At 33.3% G+C, this 26,640-nt stretch overlaps 1 protein-coding gene across 1 annotated transcript in view; it reads right to left on the bottom strand.

The window, feature by feature from the left end:
* CADM2 (cell adhesion molecule 2) overlaps nt 1–26,640 on the bottom strand; it is a 244,143-nt gene that overhangs the window by 65,433 nt on the left and 152,070 nt on the right. Inside the window, exon 7 of the mRNA XM_060099800.1 lies at nt 15,411–15,589. Within this exon, the coding sequence (XP_059955783.1) occupies nt 15,411–15,589 (179 nt within the window). The remainder of the gene's footprint in view (nt 1–15,410; nt 15,590–26,640) is intronic.

Raw genomic sequence — 26,640 nt, 5'->3', positions numbered from 1 at the left:
CGTTCCAAGAAAGGATGTAAGACCAGGAGGGCTCACTAAGTAACTCTCATTGTGATCAGTGGTGAATGATCTCAACAAATTTCTGAGTTGTCTATTATTATCCCCACTTAATGGATGAAAGAACTTTGAGATAGAGTTTCCTCATCTTGAAAATTACGCACATATGTATATATATGTATAAATATGTTATATTATAGAGAATATTTTCTTAAACCTAAGTATAATGGAGGGAGAAATTTCTCTAACACTCACATCTTAAGATCATTTATTTTATCTGTCTGATTGTAACTCTTGTCAAGGCAGAAATTAGTAAAATTCTGAGCTGTCTTCCTAAGTCCAAACACCCACCTCTCTAGTTTTTATCCTACAAATGAGTGGCAACATTTGGAAACATTCATCAATTATTTTAAAGGTCCTGGTTAGATGCATTCACTTTTGGCCTTTTATTTAAACATTGATTGTGAGAAGGAAGCTACATTTTCATAAGGAAATACGAAATTGAAAACATGAGTAATAATAATTTGCCTTAGTTTTAAGGTATCTAAAATCCTGTACCTTTTAAAAAACATTATGTTGTTACTACAAAGAATACTCAATTAAATATAGTACAGGATAGAAATTGCAGGTCATTTTGTCCCCTAAGACACATCCATTTTTATCTCTCCAAAGAATAAAAATACATTGATTCATATGCAGAAGAATTACAAACATGCACACACATAATAAAAGTAAGTTACTCCTGGTTCAACATTAATTTACTAATTCTGTTTATAAAGCCACATAATCTTCAATCACATTAATATTATAAGTAATTTGCTGAATATGACTTAAATTTAGAAGATTTTAATATATGTCTTACATGTTTACATCCTATGATTTAAATGGACACTAAGATAACTATAAATAAAAAATAGAAAAATTAATGGTATGCAATTTATGAATATTAAAATTCAGGAATGATAACTGTCTAATAGACAGGTCAGCCAATTTACTAAATAATATTTCATCTCTGTTTTCCACAATACAAAGATGGGCTCAAATTTTTATTCTCAGTTTCCTTGAAGAGCATGTTAATTTAATCAAATACTGTTGAATTTGCCTGGAAAAAAAATGGTTAAAATAAAAAGTTCAGCATTTACAATTTACAAAAGAAATTTACTGTATTATATATTTTCTAGATGTTAAAGTATAAATAATGAAGTTAGTAATTGATAAAATATGCAGTGCATAAAAAAGGTATCTTGAGAAGTGCACAAAGTGAAAATAGCTAGATTTTATTTTTTAATTTAGATCTGATCAGATAAATTAGCAAATATAGATAAATTATTCAGATATAATTTAAATCCAAACAAGAGAAATTTCAATAAAGTTCTTCAAAATCAGAAATAAAAGCATATTCTAGTTAATAAGAAATTTGTTTGAATATGATATAAAAATATTTCATGTTGTTACAAATTTTTATCAATATATACAATATATACAAATGTGTAACACCAGATTCTCTGAAATTGTGATTATGTGTTTAAAATCTTTGCCTAGCACATTAAATCTTAAGGGACTACTTATTTACTATATACTAAAATGGATAAATCTTTCAAAAATAGCTTCATGATTTAAGTAAGATATTAAAATTAATTCATAGAGTTCTATGACTCACTATATAAAACTTTATAGTTTTAGTGTAAACTATAGTATCCATAGTAAAATCAGGGATGTCCTTTAAAGGAAAAATTTGAGCATTATTATTGATAGTACACTGAGAAAAATAAAGGTCCCAGGCATGAAAATATTTGCTTATAGTTTTACCTACACACAAGATGTGAATTAAAATAAATTACAGTTTTCATTTTGTTTGTAACATATATGAAGTGCTATTCTGACATAAAAGGAAAATTCAGGAGTACTTCAATGATGTCAGACAGAACCCCAAATCTAGTCAATTGCACAATTGCATATTAGTGCAGACAAAGTCTAAGTAGGCTGCAAAAGTTACTCATGTGAGTGAATGTTGGGTTACAAATAAATGCAGTGTAAATACTGTGGGTTACTTCTGTAAGAACCTATTCACTTGCAGAAACACAATTTTAGCTCACACAACAAAGCTGTTGAATCAGGAAACTAAACTCTTTGTGTCCGGAGACCATGGCTAAACTTTGCTATGATAAATTCATCAGTCCACCATGTCTCCTGCTTAACCTACATGACTCTGATGTGAACCCCAAACTGCACCCACCATTGTCTTGAGATACCTCAATGTTATGGTTTTCTGGAACAACATGGGCTAGAGGTCTTCAGAGCATATAAATGCCTGGCTTCTTTTCTTTATTTCTTATAGTACCAAGTTAACATAAACAGAAAAGCAAAGCCTGGAGCACAAGACCTCTTCCCTGACACAAGTGCTTTCCCCAAGTTCTAGACTCAGCTCTTTCTGTTCTCTTTGCTGCCATGTTCTCAGAGCCACATACTGTTTCACAACATTAGTTTTCTCTTTCTTGTCTATCTTTCAAGTCCAGTTTAAATACTATCTCATTTGTAAAGCATCCCCCAATTCTGTAGACTTAATATCTTCCCTCAGTGTGCTTTCAAGCACTTTGCACACACCTCTACACATGTTTATTATACATTATATGACCATGACATGTATATTTATGTACCTATCTTTCCAATAAACTGTAAGCTCAATCTTTATAAATCAACTTGTCTTTGTTTTTAAAAATATAATTTTGACTTGGGATAAGTTTACTCTGACCCAACCCCTCAGTATCACCCAATCTCATCTTAGAATAGTCTCCGTTTTCTTGATGTACCTAGTGAAACACCACTCTCAAGTTTCAGCCTGATTCCTACCTGCTCTGTGAAGACTTACTTGACCAAATAAAACCCAATTGATTTCCCTTCTCTGAATACTTTTTGTGCTTTCTGAGTTTACCTCTGCTTCCCTCATTTTGTTATCTATACCCCTCTGCCATGACAAAGATGTTTACATTCATGACACACCATTAGGAACACACCCAGGGTTATGTGTCTCTCACTAGCTACATAGCTCTCTCTCTCCTTCCCTACTTATCAAAATACATGTGTAGCACTATGGTAACATTTAAAAATTTTCTCTAATTAACATAATCAATTAATACACTCAACTATTCTAACTTTTATTAATAATAAAGATCACCGTAAACAGAATACATATCAGAGCTCTTCATGAAATTAGTGGTTGAAAACCGGGAGGCTATCACTTTCACTTGGCACTTAATGATTACTAGTGTTTTCTTTTTCCTTTTTTTTTTTAATGAACAAATAAGATGATAAGCTAACAGAAGAATTAGACATCAACTCCATGGTATATTTCTGTGCTTCCTTAGGGTACCTAGCTCTATGCTTTGAATTTGACTGGTGCTTTATAAATAATGCATCTTTTGGTGGTAATAGCAATGTTGTCAATAGATAGGAAATGGTATCACTTTTAATAACATGAGACAGTAACTGAGCCTTACACATGGTTAATCTCTGTAAAAGACTGTCCTCTCTCCTCCTTTTACCATTTATGAGGTAATTTTTAGGAATTCCTGCTAAGAGTCTTCAAGTCTAAAAAATTATTTAAAAAATTAAAATGCAGCATACTGAAGAATCTTATATTCCAAATGCAGTCTTTCAATGTTTTTAAAAGTGTTAGATCTCTAAATCACAATATTCAATTCAAAATAATAGAAAAGGGGCCCTTTTTTTTCACATCCTAATGAAGGAATTCGAAAAATGTAACCACGTTTTGTTATTGGAGCTTATTAGAGCACAACAGATTCTGTATAACCTTGTCAAAATGAAATCAGTTCCAACAAGCACTGTATACAATAAACTGAAGAGTGGTACAGCACCTTTTTTCCAATAACGAGCTTTTCAGGTTAAAGGTATGTTCTGTTCTCTACAAATTCAGTGTACAATAATTTCTAACTTGTCAACCTCTTTTGTTTTGTGGCAGTTTCTCTTTTTAAAAATTGCATTCTGGCCCATTCAGAATGGATTTTCAGAGCAAAATTAAGTCTAAAGAGTCCCAGAAGCCCAAGCTGTTTGTTTCTCTCTAAGTACTAGTGTTCAATCGGGAGAAAAACTGCTACCATTTAGTTTGGACTCCATATGTCTACTTCCTTTCTGCTTTATGTCACTAACTCCCCTGGGTGGTCCCAGGATAATCAAGAGTGAATTCAAACCAAGGATTATTAGTGGAGATATAGAAGATTATTAGTGGAATATTATTAGTCAGAACTCGATGTATACTAGAAGTATTAAGGTAAGAAGTGTCTTTTTGAAAGAAGTTATTTGCATATCTTAATTCTAAAAATAACAGGCATCCTTAACTTTACTGATAATTGCTCTGCCATTGGAAGCAATTGTAAGAGGAAAAGTTTACTGTATTTGCTTTTTTGCCTGTGCAGAGAAGGACATTTATCTGTTCCCATTATATTCAGCTACATGTAGCAGCCTATTTGGGTTATAGCATAAGAATGGATAGCAGTACCAAGGCTCTTACTTAAATGACAGCCACCAGGTTGACAAGCCCTCAACTAGCCAGAGCATGCTCCTTCTTCCAGAGCTGTATGGTAACCTCGTCTGCTTCATAAAAAGGAGCCCTTTTAAAAATTAGATTTGAATGCATCCCTTTTCATTCCTCTGATAGCTTCAACTGGCTTCATATACTAAATGGAATCCTCATACAATAAAAAAAGCTGTTCTTAAAAAAAGAAAAATAAAAAGTACTGCAATTTTAAATTGTAGGTGGTAACCAAAAGTCATACGTAATTACAAGAAAAGTTGATGAATAAAATCAGTTTGTCATTTGAAAAAAAAGTATGCATTTTTTTTCTTTTAAAATACTCTTTTACATTCCAAACTGACAAAGGAAAGTGAAATTTAAAGTGGGAAAAAAATGCCCTTGAAGTGGATGATTCCATACCATTTAGCTCCACCTACTTCCATACTGGGAGTTCTTTCCTAAAAGTGCTTTACCAAAAAGTAAATCAGATGATTTGATCAAACACATTAAGTTCTGTGAGGATGGCAGTTTCCTTTGAGAGAATAGTACTGTCACCCATTAGAAGAGAAACTTAAATCAAATATAAATATACACAAGGGGAAGTATGATATAGTAGAAAATTACTGATTGAAAAATCTGGATATTTGATTTTTCATTTAGGTTCTGTGATAAAATAACTGAGAGACATTTTGCCTATAATTTGATCCCTCTGAATCTATGCTTCTTCATCTAAAAAAACAGAGTTTAGACCTGGTCATTTATGCATAAATGATTCTTCTTATTTAATACACAAATTCCATAAAACAGTAACAGTGGGTTCTGGAATCCTGAACTAAATATCCTTAAGGCTTAACTAAACTGTTCTACTCTGCTACGTTACCAATTTGTATAAGTTAAAAAATGCTGTCATTAAATTGGAAGTTATTACACAGCACTAATTCAAGTGAATTCTAATTTTCACATATATGTTTGTTGTCTGATCGATTTTTAAAGGTAGTAAAATGCATTCAAATAGAATACTTAATATTGCAATATAAAAGCTTATTTAAATGAAAATGAAAGGAGAACTTGGGAGGGTTTCAAAAATATTATTATAAACTTGCTATCCTGTAACTTAAAACCAACAAGGGCTATTTGTAGATACTTTTTGTGCAAGCATATTAATAAATAGAGTCTCTTGGATCTATCCACAACAGATAATCCCTAATAAACATTAAGAATAATGTTAAGCAGAATTGTGAAGAAATGCCTATTGAGCTCCACTTTCAATATGCCCTCCTATCACCTGTAACCCTAGAATTCAGAGTTCTCATGCAAAAGCAAGGTCTTTCTTAACCTTAAAAAAACAACCCAATCCAAAAATGGGCAGAAGACCTAAATAGACATTTCTCCAAAAAGATATACAGACTGCCAACAAACACATGAAAGAACGCTCAGCATCATTAATCATTAGAGACATGCAAAGCAAAACTACAATGAGATATCATCTCATACCAGTCAGAATGGCCATCATCAAAAAATCTAGAAACAATAAATGCTGGAGAGGGTGTGGAGAAAACGGAACACTCTTGCACTGCTGGTGGGAATGTGAATTGGTACAGCCACTATGGAGAACAGTATGGAGGTTCCTCAAAAAACTAAAAATAGAACTACCATATGACCCAGCAATCCCACTACTGGGCATATACCCTGAGAAAACCATAATTCAAAAAGAGTCATGTATCAAGATGTTCATTGCAGCTCTATTTACAATAGCCCAGAGATGGAAACAACCTAAGTGTCCATCATCGGATGAATGGATAAAGAAGATGTGGCACATATATACAATGGAATATTACTCAGCCAAAAAAGAAATGAAATTGAGCTATTTGTAATGAGGTGGATAGACCTAGAGTCTGTCATACAGAGTGAAGTAAGTCAGAAAGAGAAAGACAAATTCCGTATGCTAACACATATATATGGAATTTAAGAAAAAAACAACGTCATGAAGAACCTAGGGGTAAAACAGGAATAAAGACACAGACCTACTAGAGAATGGACTTGAGGATATGGGGAGGGGGAAGGGTAAGCTGTGACAAAGCGAGAGAGTGGCATGGACATATATCTACTACCAAACGTAAAATAGATAGCTAGTGGGAAGCAGCCGCATAGCACAGGGAGATCAGCTCGGTGCTTTGTGACCGCCTGGAGGGGTGGGATAGGGAGGGTGGGAGGGAGGGCGGTGCAAGAGGGAAGGGATATGGGAACAGATGTATATGTATAACTGATTCACTTTGTTATAAAGCAGAAACTAACACACCGTTGTAAAGCAATTATACTCCAATAAAGTTGTAAAAAAAAAAAGCTTATTTAATAAACTAATTCCCACATGGAATTTGGTGACACAGATTGATAACCTTCCCCAAATTATTTATCTTTAAAATATAGGCTCAATAAAGAAGTGAACATTTTACCAAAGTAATATATTTCTAATTGTGGAATTCCATATTCTCCTGGCTATGTCTCCTGAAATATTACAATTAATGAGGGGACCTTGAAACATCTGTGACATTGCATCATGGTAAAACATATGAGTGAAAACACCTCACTGGTTTATTTTTACTAAGAAGTCCAGACATAATTGAGAGTGTTTACTTATTTATTATAGGATCTACAGTGCCTGGCCTAGCACATTATATACAGCAGATACTCAAGAAAAATTTCCTGGAATAGTAAAATATTACTAGTAGTAATATCATTGTGATGTGGATTTTCAGGCCGTGCCTCAGAGAAGTTTTACATCTCTTTACATTTAAAGATAAATGTTATCTTTATAAGAAATGATATATTAAAATAAAGAGAAAGGATATAGATTTTCCAAAAACAAATCCAGTTTTAAGTTAGCTATCGTCATAGAGTTTTGTGAAATGATAAACAGACATGTGAAGTCAATTGCAAAACTCTCCTAATTTCAAAGATTTCTATTGGAGATGTGAATTCTTCTATACACAGTTATTCATACTGTGCACTGCTTAAATCCATAAGGCGCCATTTACATATGGATTGCCAAGTAAATACATCTCACTTATTTTCCCAATATTGGATGAAAGTTAAAGGTCTTGATTTTGGTGACCAAGGAATGAATATCATTACGCTGATTTGGTTCGGAAGTTAGGGCAGTGTATACACACACATACACACATATACACTTAGGTATATACGTGTATATATGTGTGTGTATGTGAATATGGGTTTGTGCATATTTATGTAGGTACATATGTATCTATACATACATATGCGTATTATTTTATTAAGGTTTCTTCTGTTGAAAGAGAGAAACAGGGAGATAAAGAAATTTAATCATTAAAGAAATATTTTTGATTGCCTGCTACTTAGAAGGCACTGTTCCAAGATAATATTTCTGCTTTGTGCATATAATATATGCACATAAATGCATGCATATACAATATATGTACATGTGTATAATACACATATACATATACATGTACATATCTACAATCAAATATACAACTAAAATACCAAATAATGATAAATGCCCTGCAGAGAATTAAAATAAAGTCATATGAGACTGGGAGAATGGTGTGGAAACAGTGCTAGAGAACTTGCTGATGAATTGGAAAGAAGGGCAGAGAGGATTCGAGGATAATTCTTAGATTCTGGAACAAGTATGTGATATGTTGTTATAATGTTTGTGAAAACTACATTTTTGTAGGAAGCTACAAAGCAGATTTTATGTAAAATCTTCTTCTAGTTAGGCATGCCACTGTTTCTAAAAAGGAATGCCAAAAATTTCTCCCCATGGGCGATTGAATATTGATGGCATTTCTCTAACGAATTAATGCATATATACTTGGGGAGAAGAGCTCTCTACATTTTATAAAGCTATAATGTAGCCTTTTTTGCACATAAAAAAAATCTAGAAAGACTAAGTGCCACGGGTATAACCCTTCTGTTCTGCTTACCTGACTGAAATTGACAGAAAATATCATATATAAAGACTGCAAGGGAAAATATTTTAAATGTTGGATTTGTTCGGTGGTGGAGTCTTTCTTCCCTTCAGACAGGAATGAGGGTTTTCCGAGTGGACATTTTAGTCAGTGATCTATCTAGGTACGACAGAAACATTTACTTCAGAGTGGTATCTCAATGAATTTTTACCTTGAAAGGTGAAACTTTGTCCACTTTAGGCTCGTCTTAAAGAGATGAAATTTAGCCTCAACTCCGTGTTGAGTATGCCTGTATATATCCACTTTTCAAAATGCTTTATAATGAAAGCAGTGCCCCTGTCTCCACTACTTGATCCCATTCCACTTCTCTCTGCAGAGTTCAACAGCATATTCATCCAGTCAGAAGTACTCCTTTCCCACAGGCATCACAGCTCTCCCTGCTTATTCATGTCCAGAGATGCTATGTTTTATCTCAGCGATTAAAGAAGGTACTGTTTTAAGACTCATCCAACTAGTTTATTGTCTGGAAACTCTCAACTGGAGATGAGAGCAGCACATAGACTTCTTCCATCAGTGCACTCTTTGTTGTTCCACATGGATGTCTTTTCTATCCTTTTCTTCCTAGACCATATATATTTTCCACCTATGCTTCTAAAGAAAGCATCTCCAAAGGAAAAATGCTCATTATGAGCACAGAGAATTAATTTACCAACTGGTAGGTCTGTTTCCATGTGAGGAAACAGATTTTAGCTGAATCCCTTTCAAATGTTTGCTAGGCTGGCTGTACATCTGTCCATTAATCCAGTCTTCTCTTTCCTGCTCCCCACCCACTCATCTGAGCTCAAAGATTCACTCTCTTATTTCCATTCTGATCTGTATTACCTTTCCTAACAGCACAGCTAAGCAAAAAAAATCATGTAGACTCTCAATGTTTCTAAATGTTTTGTTGCTGGATAATTATAACAGTAAATGTAAGTGTGACTGCCAACTTTTTAGTCTAGCTATATATTTACTATGAAGCACAGAAGTACACTCTTAATTTTAGTTACTGAGAGTTCTCATTAGCTTTCAAATCATTGGTAATCATAGAAGGAATATGTAAAATATATACCTTAAGACTAGGAAAGTATTTATTATAATCATATTTGCTTAGTTCTAGAGTAAGACAAATTTAAAAACAAATTTAGGATATTACTTTAGGATATTCCTAATCTGTTTCATAATTAGTATGGCATGCACCTATATATGTATTATTTATTTTCTAAATTTAGGATCAGGAACTAAAACCCTAAAGCAATTGAATTTATATCTTATACCTTAGTTAAGTATTTGAAGGAGATAACAGATGGTTTGAAAATGTGTGTTAAAGTGAAAGAAAGGCTACCCTCCATGACTCAATTTCCCTCTCTCCCATGGTAAGCAAATTGACTGAAAGGAAGAATCAGCACCTGGGATGGGAAGTGAATCTGCATTTACCTCTAGTCTCTGAAAGAGACGGGTATCTAAATGAACAACAAAGTTTGGAAGCTTGGTTTGATGCAGGAATCTGTAATATCTTGGTGTACAACATTCTGTCTCTGCATAATTTTGACACTTATTATTAAACAATAAAAATAAAGTGAAATGAAAGTAGCAGTTGTATCAATTTTTTTAAAGCTGGAAAGGCATATTTAATAGTTTGATACCTTTCACTAAACGAAAACACATAGATATTTCTAGCAGTAATATTCTCTCTTACTATAAAAATTAAAAACCTGAAACACTATTTTTATACTTGTTCTTACTAGCTAACAATAAAATGTGATGGATCTTTTTCTATGTATGTGTTATTTTTGAGGTAAATTGTCCTGGAAACAAGCAAGCAAACAAAAAGCAATATCACATTTTTCATCAGTATTCATTTCAATAGATACATGAACAAATATATAAAACAAACCATAACTGTCAAGTGATATTTTAGGGATACAAAGTCAGCAACTGTCAGTAAACTGATTGGCATTACATAAACAAGCTTTTTATACTAGTTCACTTTCTACTATAATAATAATACTAGTTATGAAAAATTTTACTTGTTTTTATATGGTCATACATATGAAATTTGCTAGAAAAAGCTAAATATGTACATATAAAGAAAAGTAAAAATGTGGAAAGGTGCATAGAGGGTAATTTTATTCAAAATAAGAAGAGCAAGAGTTAAGATAATGAAGAAGTAATGAATTGTTATAAAAGCTTATTTCTGTAAGTCAAAAACAGTGAAGTAATGGAATAAAAGTAGCGGTAAGATAATTTAAAATTTCACATAAGTGCTACTATGGTAATACGAACAGTAACTTTGAAGAGAGATGGTGAGTATCATGAACAACGTTCTGGAATAGTGCATCTCAACTCTGCCATGACTGTGTGAGACAGCCCTGAGATGGGTCCTAAGTGGAGTGTCCTCTCCACTGAAGCTCACACTGGACTTCCTGTTACTCCTCTCCACAGTGTGGACCTGCCATAGTTAGCACAGCTACTGGCAGAAGAAGAAATAAGTTACTCATTTTTTCTACTTGTATTACTGTATTTCTTCCCGAATTCTGGGGAGGGCAAATGATAGTAAAAGAGTTCCAGCACCACTGTCCATCTTCCATATGTATTCTGAGGCGTGGTTATGTTTTTCTCTAGCATGAGTGTGAAGGGAGGTCAAAGGCATTGGGATAGTTCAGGAGGAAGAAGTATAGGATTTGGGGGGAAGTGGTAATTTATGTTTTCCACTCTTCATAGATATTCTTTCAAAATTTCCCAGGTACTATAAATTTCTGACACTTCCAAAAGAATACATTCTAAATAAGTGGATGACAAATAAATATAAGGACTTGAATTGTCCCCAACCACAAAATAAGATTAGTCTCAGGTCATTCTCAGTTCTCTGCAGCCATTCCTTGTGTGATGAATAGGTATCTTCTATGATCTCTATACTGAAAGATGGAGATCTGGGTAGCATTTCTTTAAAGAGAGGATATTTTACCTAAACTTTCTGAACTTGATGTTGCATCAGAGAAACAAAGGTGATTATAACTTTTATCCTACTCTCTCTATATTACTAATTTACTATAGTGTTGATTTTGTATGATCTTCTCTATTGCTTAGTTAACAAAAATATAGAATTTTCTCATTCTTCAATAGGGATAACTTAATTTATGCTCTGGGTACCATTCAGGGAATACTATGGGCAGTAAATTGTACACAACCTTTGGGTAAATTTTGTACCAGAGCACTGGACTGAGATTGCCTTAAGGTATCATAAGACCACTAGTAATATTATACTAATAATACTCTTATTTATTATATATCTATGTACCTGGCACTGGCGGGTATGTCTATTTATGATTGTTTATAAATAATCCAGGAGTACTGTGTCACTAATTTTTTTTAATTCCAGACACTTGGACCATGTTGTTACAAACTCTGAATATCTACATCATTGTATATCCATACTCCTATAACTCTTTGATTTTTGTACTATACTTACTTGAATGCTTATTGTTCATGTTTAACTCTAAGCTTCTTGAGTGCTATTCACCTTTGTTCCTATAGTGCATTTGCACTCAGTGAATAAATGCTAAATATTTATTTGGTGAATGAATGAATATTTCCTTTGATCTGAGTTCTCCAAATAGTAAAAACAGCAATGGAACAGCATATTTCAAGACCATTAATATGGAAGTAATTAGCCATTCAAAAGAAATAAATAGCATGATAACAACAAAAACATGAGAGTAACTTCAATATTTTTTATACAGAAGCAAAAAACAAAAAAACTACTGTGCTCACAGGAATTAATAGCATCACTATGGCTACTAATTTAACAGATTAATTTTTCCATTGCTGAGCTTGTTAATGAAAAAATGGTACCTTTTTTCCTAATGGAATCTTTACAGTGCAAATGTTTCAAAAGTGTAATATTTTGGTTTTTGTTTTTTTTTTTTTTTTTTTCGATATGCGGGCCTCTCACTGTTGCGGCCTCTCCCGTTGTGGAGCACAGGCTCCGGACACGCAGGATCAGTGGCCATGGCTCACGGGCCCAGCCGCTCTGCGGCATGTGGGATCTTCCCGGACTGGGGCACGAACACGTGTACCCTGCATCGGCAGGCGGACTCTCAACCACTGCGCCACCAGGGAAGCCCCAAAAGTGTAATGTTTTATCTTACAGGTATTTGTATACATGTACTGAATTTTGTTAGGCCTTTCATTGAGAGTGAGAACCAGACTGGCAGTTTCAAATTACCATCTGAAATTGTAATGTTTAAATTTGTAAAGGTATCATGGGGGTTAGGGTGGGGGGAACACTCCAGTGTCCATGACATACAAAGTCAGTGCTGTTAACAATTAAATGTGAAAACATTTAAATAATGCACTTCCACTGACACCCAAAGAATAAATTCTAACCATTAGGATGGTACCTAGATAGCAGATGATTTCACAGCAAAGTGCTCTGACCTCCATCAAGTTAAGAATCAATAGAACCTAGGAAACTGTGGTAGAATCAAAGACAGTCTCAGTTCATGGAAGGCCCTTCTGTGCTAGAGCTATATTAAATTATCACAGCTAATGTAAAATCAAACTTGGTGTAAAAGATAAAAGGGCAAAGTTCTCACAAATGATCACTTATCACTCCATTCCGAAATGCATACAGCATTCATTATAGATTGAAATACCACTCAAATTTCACCATTTAGTTGGGTTTTGAAACAGCCAAACCATTAACAGAAGAGAGCAGCTTTTTATATTTATACAACCAGTGACTAATGAAACGTTATACCCTGTGCACAAAGGAGGGAAAAAAACCTTTATTTTGTAATGAACCCAATTGGAGCCTTTTTTAAACACAGTATAATATGGTTTCACTGTTTCATCGAGCCTCTCATTACTTGTGTCAATAATCCTAGGTAAAACACTGTTGAACTTCACAGCATTTATCCAGTAGCATGAATAGCATTAATCTATGGGGTGCTTTTGATGAATTGTAGTTCAAAAAGCAAAGCCAAAAATGACTTCTTACAAAGTGCTCAGAGAAGTATTTATCAGAAATATGTCAACTGCCAACTACCTAAAGGTAGCTTGGCTATTTAGGGAATCATGCTGTTGGCTAGCTTGCAAACACTGAGAAAACATATGAATTTTCTCCACTTGAATTACTTTAAAAAAATAAATAACATACTTTTCATCTAAGTATATTATTTTTTCTGTCACTTCCCTACTAATTCTCTATATTTTTATGTCATATTGCTTTCAACACAATGTGACATGCTATGCAACATGCCCCAGGTTCCAAAACTGTTAGGTGAGACAAGTGCTTATCAAGTTGAGGGTGAATCAGACTTCATTTCCGTGACTGCAGGATCTAAACATCCAGGTCAGCACAAACTGAAAGCTACTCCTGGATCTTGCTCTAAGGATCTAACTAATCTTCTTGACACACTCAGTGGTTGTTATATTCTCTCTGGCAGTGAGCCTGGTAGGGTTTATCTACAGGGGGTTACTACATTTAATTCCAATTTATCAGTCTAATTTGATTAGGCTGATCTTTCCCAAAAGCTGGAATTTGCACAATTCATGAGATACTAGAAAGTACTCTCTCAGCTCTGTTATCTTCAAGATGTTTATATGTGGAAAGTCTATTCAATGCAAGACTTTGCCTTTAAGAACAAAAGTGTTATTAAGAACTGAGAAATGGCAGACACTAAGGCAATTTGAAAATAAAGTTGTAAATTGTTTTAATACATCATTCTTTCTCCAATTTCGTCCTGTTTCATAAAAAAGTAAACATCTTGGAAAAAAACACAAATAGGATTATTTTTTCCTTAAAATTAAATCCCTTTACAAAGAATTAGACTTTATCCCCCAAATTCCTTTTTGGAAACATATAAAATTAACCCATGATTCTTACAGTTATTTTATACTTAGGTTCATGAGAAAGATTTCAAATAAAGGTACTCCCTTCAGGATTTCTAAGATCCATTGGATTTATTATAGCATTGTGTAATTTTTACACAGTACTCATTCAAATACTGTAATATTGTGTAGAACACAACATTAGTCTTAAAAAAACGTTTTCTTGGTGAACTATATGAGAAGAATCTTACATTCTCTAATGCTTTTTTCTCTTGGAGATTCACATTGTACCCTATAAATAAACTCTGAGAAGTCTTGCAATAAAGAAACTTAATTTTGTTTATTGTGATATTTATCGATTTCAGAAAAGTTCATCTTCATCTAACAATATGGTAAAGCTACATCATGAACAACTTGTCCTGGCTTTTGGAGTTTAGGAAAAACAGAAATTCTTTTTAATCTTGGGTATTGGCATGTTTTTTTTTTGCCATTTTCCTATATTTACTCAAGTTATGAGATTATTGCAGAGGAGAAAAAATGTCTGTGGGTGTTTCAAATTATTGTTCATAAGAAATTAGTGCAGTTTTCACTAGTATTGTACACCTCTGTCTTTGCTACATCTCTATTACATGCTACCTCTCTTTGTAAAACTAGTAATAGTGATTATAAAGCATATTTTTATGATAATACTACCAAAATTAACTCAGGGAAAATATTGTTTTCATGATTCTGATTTATAATTTAAAACATTTATTTGTAAAACGTAAAGAAAACCATTAATATGATTTACTATTCACCACCAAATATTATACAGTATATTTATAATAAAAAAATCTTTCACAAATATACATTTTATTTCGAGTATAGGCTGTAATTTTATTTTATTAGTTTGACTTGAAACATATTAATTGTGAATCTTGGAGATATTTACACTTATGAGAAGTCCTTGTGAAAGAAAAAGAAAACTCTTTTAAATTTGTTTAATATTCTAAAGATTTTGATAAATTTAAGCAGTTTTTCAGGTCATTCTCACATGTATAATAATGTCAAAAGGTACTCACCATGTACAATGAGAACATACTCTGCGCTGCTTTGGCCAATGGTATTTGTGGCTTCACATCGATATGTACCATTATCCGTTTTGTTGAGGAAAAGAATGTTTAGCTCCCTACCACTCACAACCATTCGGTCAGGATCTGGTAATTCTCCGCCATCCTTTGTCCACAAAACAGGTTCTGGCCTATTGGATTTAAACATGCATATAAACAAAAAATATATGAAATGTTACATATTCTGTGAATTAATTAAGCAATTTATAAATATTTAACACCCATTTCATGGATAACTATATGCTAAGTTCTATAAGGTACCAAAAGAATCATAATGCACTCACTCAGAAGATTTTGGAGGTATGGCAATTATAATTTTATTCTATTCTCCTTAACTAAGCAGACATGTATTAAGGAGCTAATTAGTTGAGTCACTATAGTAGTCACTGATAGATAGCACGTCCTGCGGCCCAGATTCTGTGGCTAAATGTCTCATACCTGCTGGTCTCTGGAGGATTGCCTGTGGGCTACTGGAGCAGCCTTCCACAGAGGTACCTGGAATTATACCTTTGCATTTGGGGCCACCATTGTGGGGACATGGCTTTGCCTGAAACTACCTGAAATTTCTCCCCCTTACCTTTCCTGCTTTCTCATCCCTCTAGAGGTTTTTTTTTTTTTTTTTCTGCAAGTTATCTCTTTTCTTTCCTCCTTAGCTTTACTGAGATATAACTGACACACAACACTGCACTAGTTTAAGCTGCAAAGCATAATGATTTGATATATGTAAATGTTGCCACATGATTACCACAATAAGTTTAGTGAACATCCATCACCTCACATAGTTATTTTTTTTCTTGTGATGAGAACTTTTAAGATCTACTCTCTTAACAACTTTAAAATATACAATCCAGTATTATTAACTATAGTTGGCATACTATACATTATATCCTCAGAACTTACCTTATAACTATAATTTTGTACCTTTTGACCACCTTCACCCATTTCCCCTATCTCCCACTCCTGCCTCTGGCCACTTTTATTCAACATTTTATTGGAAGTCCTAGCCAGAGCAATTAAGCAGGAAAATAAATAACAGGTAACCAAATTGGAAAGGAAGAAGTAAAACTGTCTTCATTTGCTGATGATATGATAACATATAAAGAAAACCCTAAAAATTCCACTAAAAAACTCTTAAAACTAATAAATGAATTCAGTACAGTTACAAGATACAAAATCAATAGACAAAAATCAATTGAATTTCTATACACCAACAATGAAATATAAGAAACTGAAATTAATAAAATCTATTTTATAATCTCATCAAAAAGAATAGAATACTTAGAAAAAAAATGTAACCAAGGGGGTGAAAGATCTGTACACTGAAAGCTATAAGACATTAATGAAAGGAACTGAAGACGTCAAATAAATGGAAAGATGGTCTTTGTTCATAGATTGAAAGAATTAATATTAAATGTCTATACTACCCAAAGCAATCTACAAATTCAATGCAATCCCTATCAAAATTCCAATGGCATTTTTCACATAAAAAGAACAAAAAATCCTAAAATTTGTATGCAACAACAAAAGGCCCCAAATAGGCAAGCAATCTTGAGAAAGAAGGAAAAAGCTGGAGGTTTCACACTTCCTGATTTCAAATGATATTTCAAAGATATAGTAATTAAAAGAGTAATTAAAAGTAATTAAAAGAGTAATTAAAAGAGTATGATATTGGCAAAAATATAGACACATAGATAAATGGAATAGAAGGCTCAAAATAAACCCATGCATATATGGTCAATTAATTTTTGACAAAGGAGGCAAGAATACACAATAGGGGAAAGGACAGTCTCTTCAATAAATAGTGCAGGGAAAACTGAAGCACCACACACAAAAGAATAAAGCTGTGTCCCTATTTTACGTTATACATAGACATCAACTCAAAATGGGTTAAAAACTTGAATGTAGGACCTGAAAACCTAAAACAGGAAAGAAGCTCCTTGGCATTGGTCTTGGTGATGATTTTTCAGATTTAACACCAAAAGCAAAGACAACAAAAGCAAAAATAAACAAGTGGGACCACATCAAATTAAAAAGCTTCAACACAGCAAAAGAAGCAACTTAAAAAATGAAAAGGCAGCCTATGGAATGAGAGAAATTATTTGCAAATATTATGTCTGGGTAAATAAGATAAGGGGTAAATATCCAAAATAAAGAAAGAGCTCATACAAGTCAGCAGCAAAAAACCCTGATTAAAAACAGATAATCTGAATAGACATATTTTCCAAAGGAGATATACAAATGGACAAGAGGTACATGAAAAGATGCACAACATCACTAACAGCTAGGGAAATGCAAATCCAAACCACAATGAGATAACACTTATACCTGTTAGAATGGCTGCCTTCTAAAGAAAAAGAAGTAATGACTGTTGGGGAGTGTGTGGAGAAAAGGGAACCCTCCTACACTGGTGGTGGGAATGTAAATTGGTGCAGCCACTATGGAGAACAGTATGGAGATTCCTCAAAAAATTAAAAATAGAGTTACCATATGGTCCAGTGATTCTACTTGTGGGTATATATCCAAAGGAAAAAAAAAATCACTGTTTCAAAAAGGTATCTGCACCCATATCCATTTTAGCACTATTTACAATAGCCAACACATGGAAACAACCTAAGTGTCCATTTACAAATGAATGGATAAAGAAAATAAATTCCAAATGTAATGGAACACTATTCAGTCATAAAAAAGAAGGAAATCCTGCCGTTTGTGACAATATGGATGGAACTTGAGGGCGTTACACTAAGTGGAAAAGTCAGACAGAGAAAGACGGATACTATATGACTTCACTTATATGTGGAATATAAGAAAAAACTGAACTCATAGAAACTGACAGTTCTCCTTTAATCAAATACTTGCAAAAAATTCTCAAAACCTGCTTTCAGGGAAGAAAGGATAAATGAATCATGAATTCCTGTCTTCAAAGAGTTCAGTCTTATGTAATTGTTAATGATAAGAATGGTTATTAGTATCTATCACCATGTGTTGACAATGTCCTAGTTACTTTACACAGATTTACTATAATCCTCATAAGAACATGGCATCATTTTAAAAAATATAATGCAGATAATAATATAGAAGATTAGAGGTATATTCAAACCCTGGTCTGAATCCATAGTCAATGCTTTGCCCACTACCCCTTGTGTTCTAACATGATGAATATATTCCTAGTTCTTCTATGTCAAAATTTTAAAATTTAAACAAGATTTTATCTTACCATTATAAACTAATTTCAAAAAAGCTTTAATTATTTGTTTATTTTGGTGAAAACGTTGAACTTATGCTTTGTTGTTGTGAATGCAATTAGAACATAGGTCTTTATAAGTGGTGCCTATGACTACCACAGCTTTTCTAAGATGAAGAATATATATATATTTTTCTGACAATATTTTGTAAAATAAATAAAAGTCGTGAACCAAATAATAATAAATATTGTAAATTGTATCAAAATAGTAGATCAGCAATGTGGTAAAAAAGTCACTTAGTTTTTTAGCAAAAGCTTGTTATCTAAAAACATTAGAATAATACAATAATTTATATCATCCAATTATATAGACAACTCATTCTGATAGCATCTTTAATAAAAGTCAAACCATTAATACTTCTCAACTTTCTTCATATATTCCTCATTTGCTTGTTGCTATTTGAATTTACTAATTCTTATTTTAAAACTGATAGACTGGATAATCTTGGACCATAGACATCCTTAAAATTCTTTAAAGAATAAAGCAGGCACAATAAAATTATGATAAACTGCATGTAACTGAAATAATTAGAAATTGCATCCTTTCTACAAAGCCACATGAGGCCAACATTAAGATAACAGTTACATTAAGGATAATTTGAATTTCGGAAAATTCATCCTTAAAATACTGTTTAATAGAAGTATTTTATTATATTAAGAGGCAATATTTCTTCATATATAAGTTGGAATTTAAACACACAGATATAATTATATGCAAATACCTATATATTTCCATAAATAAAATTATACTCCCCAAATCTAAACTGTCAATTTTTTCTCTGTTAGTGTTCATAAGCTTTAAGTCATATCTTAAAGCACATGGCTCTGTAAATACGTAATTAAATTTAGATATATATTTTAAATTTTGTGTAAGGAAATGAAGTTAAAGATCTAGAAAAATTATTCAAGTTGCCAGTATTTAAAAAACTTTTTTTCTAAAATAATAATTCTCTCTTTTAGGAAATAATGAACAAACACCTGCAAAAATGGTTAACAGGAGATTATAGTAGTATAAGTCACTCCTGACACTGAACATTGCAGGATTCTTGATTGTACTCTGAATGATAAATCTTCAAGGTGGCAAAAAATGTTAGCATCATAAGATGCAATTTTAACAAAATGGAGGTTAGAGTTTACACATCGATTAAAAATAGCCTACACATATTCCAATTAGTATTTAAAATGTTCAAGCTTCTTAATAAAATAAGCTTCACCATAAAAATATTAACTGGTTTAGCAAGTCTTGATACAATTTGTGTTTCATCTTAATAAAGAGGGCCCCTAGGCTTTCTCTAATTGGAACCTAGAATGATTGAGTTTCTTGCTGCAAATGAATAAAAATCTTCCCTGTTATTCAGGCAACCAAAGGAGATCATTTAAAAAGTGGTTCCAGTCTACAGTTTCTACGTGATAAGGCTGAAAACGAGTAGGAGCCAGACACCAGGAATAAGAGGACAGTGACACATCATCAGGCATGAGATAATACTGTATAACTCCACAGCAAGAATATTAAGATAGCCAATCCAGAGAGTTGCCCCTTTCAAAGCAATTAATTTTCAACTAAAAGTAGAAAATCTTCTGAACGAGATGAAATTAAATTTATGTTTGTCTACCAAATCTATAAGGCTGAAAAAGATGTTTTGTTTTCTTAGGTACCTAAAAATATTGTGTAGCAGTTTCTTCCTAGGGTAAGCAAAAAACAACAAGAAAATAAAAGTGAAAAAAGGAACCAAATATGCTTGTATATTTATTCTCTTGTATTCTAATGTCTTGGTGAAGTTGTTTTTAGCTTAACAGACTTTTAAAAAACTTTTATTGACTCACTGTTTGGTAGATATCTAATAGGAGAATCTCTGATATCTTTAACAATTCCTTATTTATAAATTAGTGTTGGAAAGAATTGCCACAACTTTCTCAGACTACCGGTTTATTTAATATTTGGACTAGATATAAACATAATTACTAATATCCACTGAAACTCCTGAGTTAGTCACTGGGGCATTTATTCTGTAAAGTTATGCCACAGTAATAATCCCTCTAATTCTTCCAACTGTGTATGGAATCATTCACTCCCTAGGTATTGATGAGAATACCTATTGATGAGACTATTGATGAGCTTTGCCTGCATAGCTCCCATTTTCCCTTTTAGGCTCATGCTTGAGAAGAATAAAAAATAAGCAGTTCAGTTATAGAAATATCAGTCACACAATACAGATCTCCTAAGGAAAGAATTCTCCTAGTATCCTTACAAAGTGGACAAGAGTAAAAGGTCTTCCAAATTTTGGAATAGATACACTCTCCAGTATTTTCCTTTTCCCAAATGGCTATATCCCCCTTGAGTTCTGCAATGTCTTTTCCTTCAATGAGCACAGTACATGTTGGGTTCTAATTCTAAAATTAATCCTGTGAAAATTAAGTTATTTTTTCTAGATAAAAGAAAAAAATAAGTCACTGTAATAGCATTCAAGTAAACATCTTGTTCTGGCTCAAAGGAAAAAGAAAGAAATTACATACTACAATTACATATATCTTACATTTCCTTTAATATAAGACAAAGCATGAACTTATATTTAATAACTTGGGGCCTTTTATACTTATATGGCACATGAAGATGACTAAGGCATTTATTTCAGTTTAGAAATTCCATGGGTGGGGTGGCAGTAGATGTGATTGAAGATTCAATACTCAGGAGATTTTTTTAAAGCCTAATTCCCCTTTATTTCTTATAATATTTTTACTCTAAAGTGAAAGAAGGTGGTGGGAGTTATGTAAACATCTTGATTCCTTTTTCTGCTTTAAGCAAACTTTTAAATCAATAAATTATACTGCAGAGTCTGTATATAAAACCTCAGCATTCATGCTATCAAATTCTTAGAGAAATGGAGGGAGAGAACTTAAATGAAAATTAATAGAAAAGTGGGTTTGAAATTGGTTTCAAGTGCAGAATTTTAATTTTATTGGGTTCCCATAGGGAGGATTCTGAGAGAAATCTAGCCTAGGCAATCTCCATTGGGTAGGTGGATATTGTATCCATAAACCACAGTCCAAACTTTGTCAATCAAGTGAGGAAGAAGAAAAAAGGAAAATAGGAAAACAGAAGCTGGGGTTGCTTGCTCCTTTTTTAAAATTTAAAATACAAATACAAAGGAAGTTCAAAGAGTAGCCTTTCTTAAAGCTGTGAAACCAATTCAAAACATAATTTTGGAATGAGTCTCAGTTGGAAGCAAAGGATATCGTAGATAAATAGAAAGAGACTGAAAGGGGTTACTTGTGGAGTTATTTATTATGTTAATCATTTCAAATTTAAAGATACATAAAGGATTATTTTGTTATTGAGGGTCAAACGAGATGTTTCTGAACATAGTTTGTAAGTAAGTTTCTATATATATTGAAAGGTATATTCTTAATTATTGTAAAAATATTGATCTAGGCCTTTGGAGAATACATACAAGCTGTGATTTTTCCTCAGATTTGATTGTTGTGTAACTTAATTATAATGAAATTTGTTTTCCTTTTATTCTGATACTGATTTTATACTTTTCATGGCAGCAATTCTTAAAACATCAAATAACTTTTACTATTAGTCAAGTTAACTTTGAATGTTTTACTTATCATAATTGGGGTTCACTTTAAAACATAATCAATGAAACATTTATGTGTCTGTCTTTATACATATAGTTTTGCTTAAGGGAAAACAAAACTTCAGAAACGTTTTATAGTAGAGTAATCTTCAATGAGTCTCGATGGGTTTAATTGTCAGAAAATGTCCTACTCTTACACTTACATCTTAAGACAGGTAAGAGATCAATGAACATTTTTGTTGTTGTTGTTAATTAAAGTATACCTATATATCCTTGACTGGATACTTCATAGGTTACACAATTATTATCTAACAAGTATCTATAAACAAATCAGTGCAAGTTTTGAACCAGGAATTATGAGCGACATAAGGAAACTAAAATAATATCTGTTTTCTGAGATATTATACTTTAATAGTTTACATAAAATATGTCTACTCAAACATAACATTTGGCAGGATATGGTAAGTGGCATAAATGAGTTATAAAAAATCATAAAGATTCATCATATCTATATTAGGAACATTACAAAAGGCTTTATGAAAGATATAACTTTTGACTCATCTCTCTAATTATGGCAGGATTTTGAGTGGTAGAAATGGAAGATGACAGCTCAAGTGGAGTCAGAATCCTGGTTAGGATGCTTGCCTTCCAGAGGCCGTATTGTTGAATAGATTAATTTAAACATGGCGAATGCCTGGAAAGAGTATAAGGTTACTAGGTGATAGTGTTATTGGTTCAGATAACAAACTAAGAAAGGGCAAAGTTAAAAGTGTTTGATGTGATAACTGAGTTGGGAGTAATAAAATCAAAAGCTAAGATGTAAGTTGATATTAAGGAACAGGACCAAATATGCTCATAAGAAGCTTAGTCCGAGATAAAGTTTTTAGGACATGAAGCTGAACATGAAAAATTATTATTTTACTATTAGACCAGAAGACTGATGATGCCGTTAATATGGAATACAGAATGAAATATGGTAGGGAACATTCTGGTCATAAAAAGGAAGATGAACAAAAGCAAAGAAATGAAAAATTTTGGAATAGAGAGGTGGGGGGTAGAAACACAAACCTGTACATTTAAACCTGTATGTTTTTTAGCCTGGCACTCAGCCCTGGCCTTGAGTATCAGGTGGAAAAATCCAGACTTTCCTGAAAAATAAAAATGCTTTACTAACTCATTTGAGAAGTAAATATTTCTGAGCAGAGTTTCCTTTAAGTATACCAATGTGAAATACCTGAAAAAGAAAAATTCAATGAAGAGACCACATATAGAGTTCTGAAGAGAGAAAACAAAGATTTACATGAAGTTGGAGTAATAATAAAGAAAAGCACAGAATAATAGAATATAATAGAAGAGCTCTTGGGAAAGTAAACATAACTTTTTGGAGCTAGAAAATGTATGGTGTTACTGAAAACAGAGGAGAAACTCTCCTTATGGCGTCTAGTCTGTATGAGAATAATCTTAGTCCTGAATAGGAAAAAATAGCAATGCAAGACCAACCAACTAACCAACCAAATGACAAACAAACAAAGCATAAACCAGGGTGGAAACAAACTGAGATACAGTGGAAAGGAAAAGTTGATGATTTCAGTTTAAGAAACTCTAAATTCAAGTGCTAGAAGAAAATAAAGAAATACATCTCCATCTAGCAATAAGGAATGAGAAATTAGAAACTGGAGCAGAGGGCAGGACTAGAATTTATACAGAGATTGGAGCCAAGCAAGTGTCCAAGCTTAAGAGAAAAAACAAAAGAACAGATTCCCAAACATTTGGGAGATGAGAAAAGAAAGACAATGAAATCCAGTATGTCTTAGAGAAGTCAAAATAAATTAATGTCATAGGAACATAGGAACAAGAGAGAATCTCTTTAAACTTCATTGATCTACATATTTACATTTATAACTCATCCAATACCTTGAGGTTGCCAGAACCTCTCATATCCAATAATTATTTTGTTAGCCCTACTCAGCCATAATCATACACTAAACTTTATCATCATCATCACTTCCTTAAATATCAATATTTCAACTTTTCTAATCAGAGCCTTCCATCTTTTTTTTTTTTTTTTTTTTTTTTTTTTTTGTGGTACACGGGCCTCTCACTGCTGTGGCCTCTCCCGTTGCGGAGCACAGGCTCAGGACGTGCAGGTTCAGCAGCCATGGCTCAAGGGCCTAGCCGCTCCGTGGCATGTGGGATCTTCCTGGCCCAGGGCACGAACCCGTGTCCCCTGCATCGGCAGGTGGACTCTCAACCACTGCGTCACCAGGGAAGCCCACCTTCCACCTTTTCAGCACACTATTCAGCTCATCATCAAAGCCTCCAATCCTAACTGCTGAACCCATCACTTACCTTTATTCTTCAATCCACTCCTAACCTTATTTCTCTCTTTAATCAGTATTACTATGCAATCAATATTTTGTTCTTTTCCTATCCCTTGTGCTTAACTGGTTGTTTCTCAGGCCTGATGAACCCAACTTTTCCATCTTGTCTGTCAGAACATCTAAGCTAACTGAAAAAAAAAAATGAGGAGAGGCTAATGGTTTGTTTGTTTTTTAAATACTGTTCTTGAAGTCGTCATGCAAGAATGTACATGAAGAGCAATGAAATGCAATTTTGAAGCAAAATAAATTTCATTACTGTGTCTTTGAGTATTTCATAACTTAAAAAAAAATAGTTTGGGACATCCCTGGTGGCTCAGTGGTTGAGAATCTGCCTGCCAGTGCAGGGGACAGGGGTTCAATCTCTGGTCTGGGAAGATCCCACATGCTGTGGAGCAACTAAGCCTGTGCGTCACAACTATTGAGCCCGCGAGCCCCAATTACTGAGCCCGTGAGCCCCAATTACTGAGCCCGCGTGCCACAATTACTGAAGCCCATGTGCCTAAAGCCTGTGCTCTGCAACAAGAGAAGCCACCACAATGAAGAGTAGCCCCCACTTGCCTCAACTAGAGAAAGCCCACACACAACAACAAAGACCCAATGCAGCCAAAAAACAAAAGTTTTGTTTTTCTGATATGTGGAAATGTGCCCCATGTATTTTCATAAATGTTTAGAATATATGATTATATGTACACATTTTTGCCCCCTATAGCTCTTTAACATATTACTTAGAACAATTATTTTTGCAAAATCTGCATTTTGATACAGCTGGTATCATCATTTGTTAAGTTGGCTCTGTCCTGATCTTTCAAATATTTAGGGCTGGAATAATACAGTAAGTGAAGAGGAAAAAAAGGAAAAGGAGACTTGAAGAAATTATGCAGGTGAAGAAAATTTAACTACTTCTCTTTAACGTACGTAATTTTCCATTGTGTTTCTAGCCTGTTGCAGTTATTTGTATTTCATTTAATAAATATGTCTTTGTGTATTTGTGTGAGTAAGAGAGAGAAAGAGTGAAATAGTTCCTTAGCTTTTTTTTCCTCATTGGTCTCCACTCCCTTCTGATTTTAGTGGTTTCTGGACGTGTTCTTCAGTCTCTTGCTATATCCACATAATTCTTAAGGGTTAGTCTTTGCTCAGAATAGATATGATATTGCCTATACTTGAAAAATTCTTTTTATGAAAAGCAATGATATTTTTCCTTCTATTTGCAGTTTGAGAATCCCAGTGATTCCTGTTGAAAGTCTCAACAATGAAAGCCCCTACTCAAATATCACCATCAGTACTTCTGCCTGATAGGGTCAAAGGTGTTTAATGCAGTGATAAATGAAGTCAGTTTGAAGTGGAAAATCAAGCCTACTTATTCCATTAAACTGCAAGTTGAAAGTCTGATTCTGAATTTATCTACTCATGTAAATTCCTGAAATCAACTATTGAACTAGTATAGTGTCAAGTAGGAGGAGTCTCAGTACATTAAAGATTAGATTCAGATGGGACAATAAAATCAATGTTAACTTCATCATTAGATTTAAAATCTCAAAAGAAAATGAGAAATGGATTTCTTCTACCCTGATTAATCTGAACATATGCTACTTGATTCTGACTTTTTAAGGTACTTCTTGCCTACAAGTTTAGAAACTTGTAGTAGAAATAGAAAATAAACTATATGCAAGAGGTAAGTGCCTTTAGAGACTTGAAAATAATGGCACCTTTTAGAGTGCCTGTGAAATCCTGGACGACTTTTTACTGATAAGGTAGTGTTCATTGATAATTATTTTAACATTTTTGAAAAACAAAGCACTCACACTACAAACTGTATAATTCCAGACGCTTTGTGGCACAAAAAATAAAAGATTATCCCCAGAAAAGATAAGATTGCTATGATCCTGAAGGAGTGACAGATTTTAGCACTGAAGAAAAAATATTCAAGATTGTTACAAATGCTTAAGCTAATCTCTCAAGGACTTTGTGCTAAAGCAAAA

This window comes from Mesoplodon densirostris, chromosome 5 (assembly GCF_025265405.1).
Source record: "Mesoplodon densirostris isolate mMesDen1 chromosome 5, mMesDen1 primary haplotype, whole genome shotgun sequence".
NCBI lineage: Eukaryota > Metazoa > Chordata > Mammalia > Artiodactyla > Ziphiidae > Mesoplodon > Mesoplodon densirostris.
Note: the sequence above shows the minus strand (reverse complement) of the source record. Positions and strands in the feature narration are given on the sequence as shown.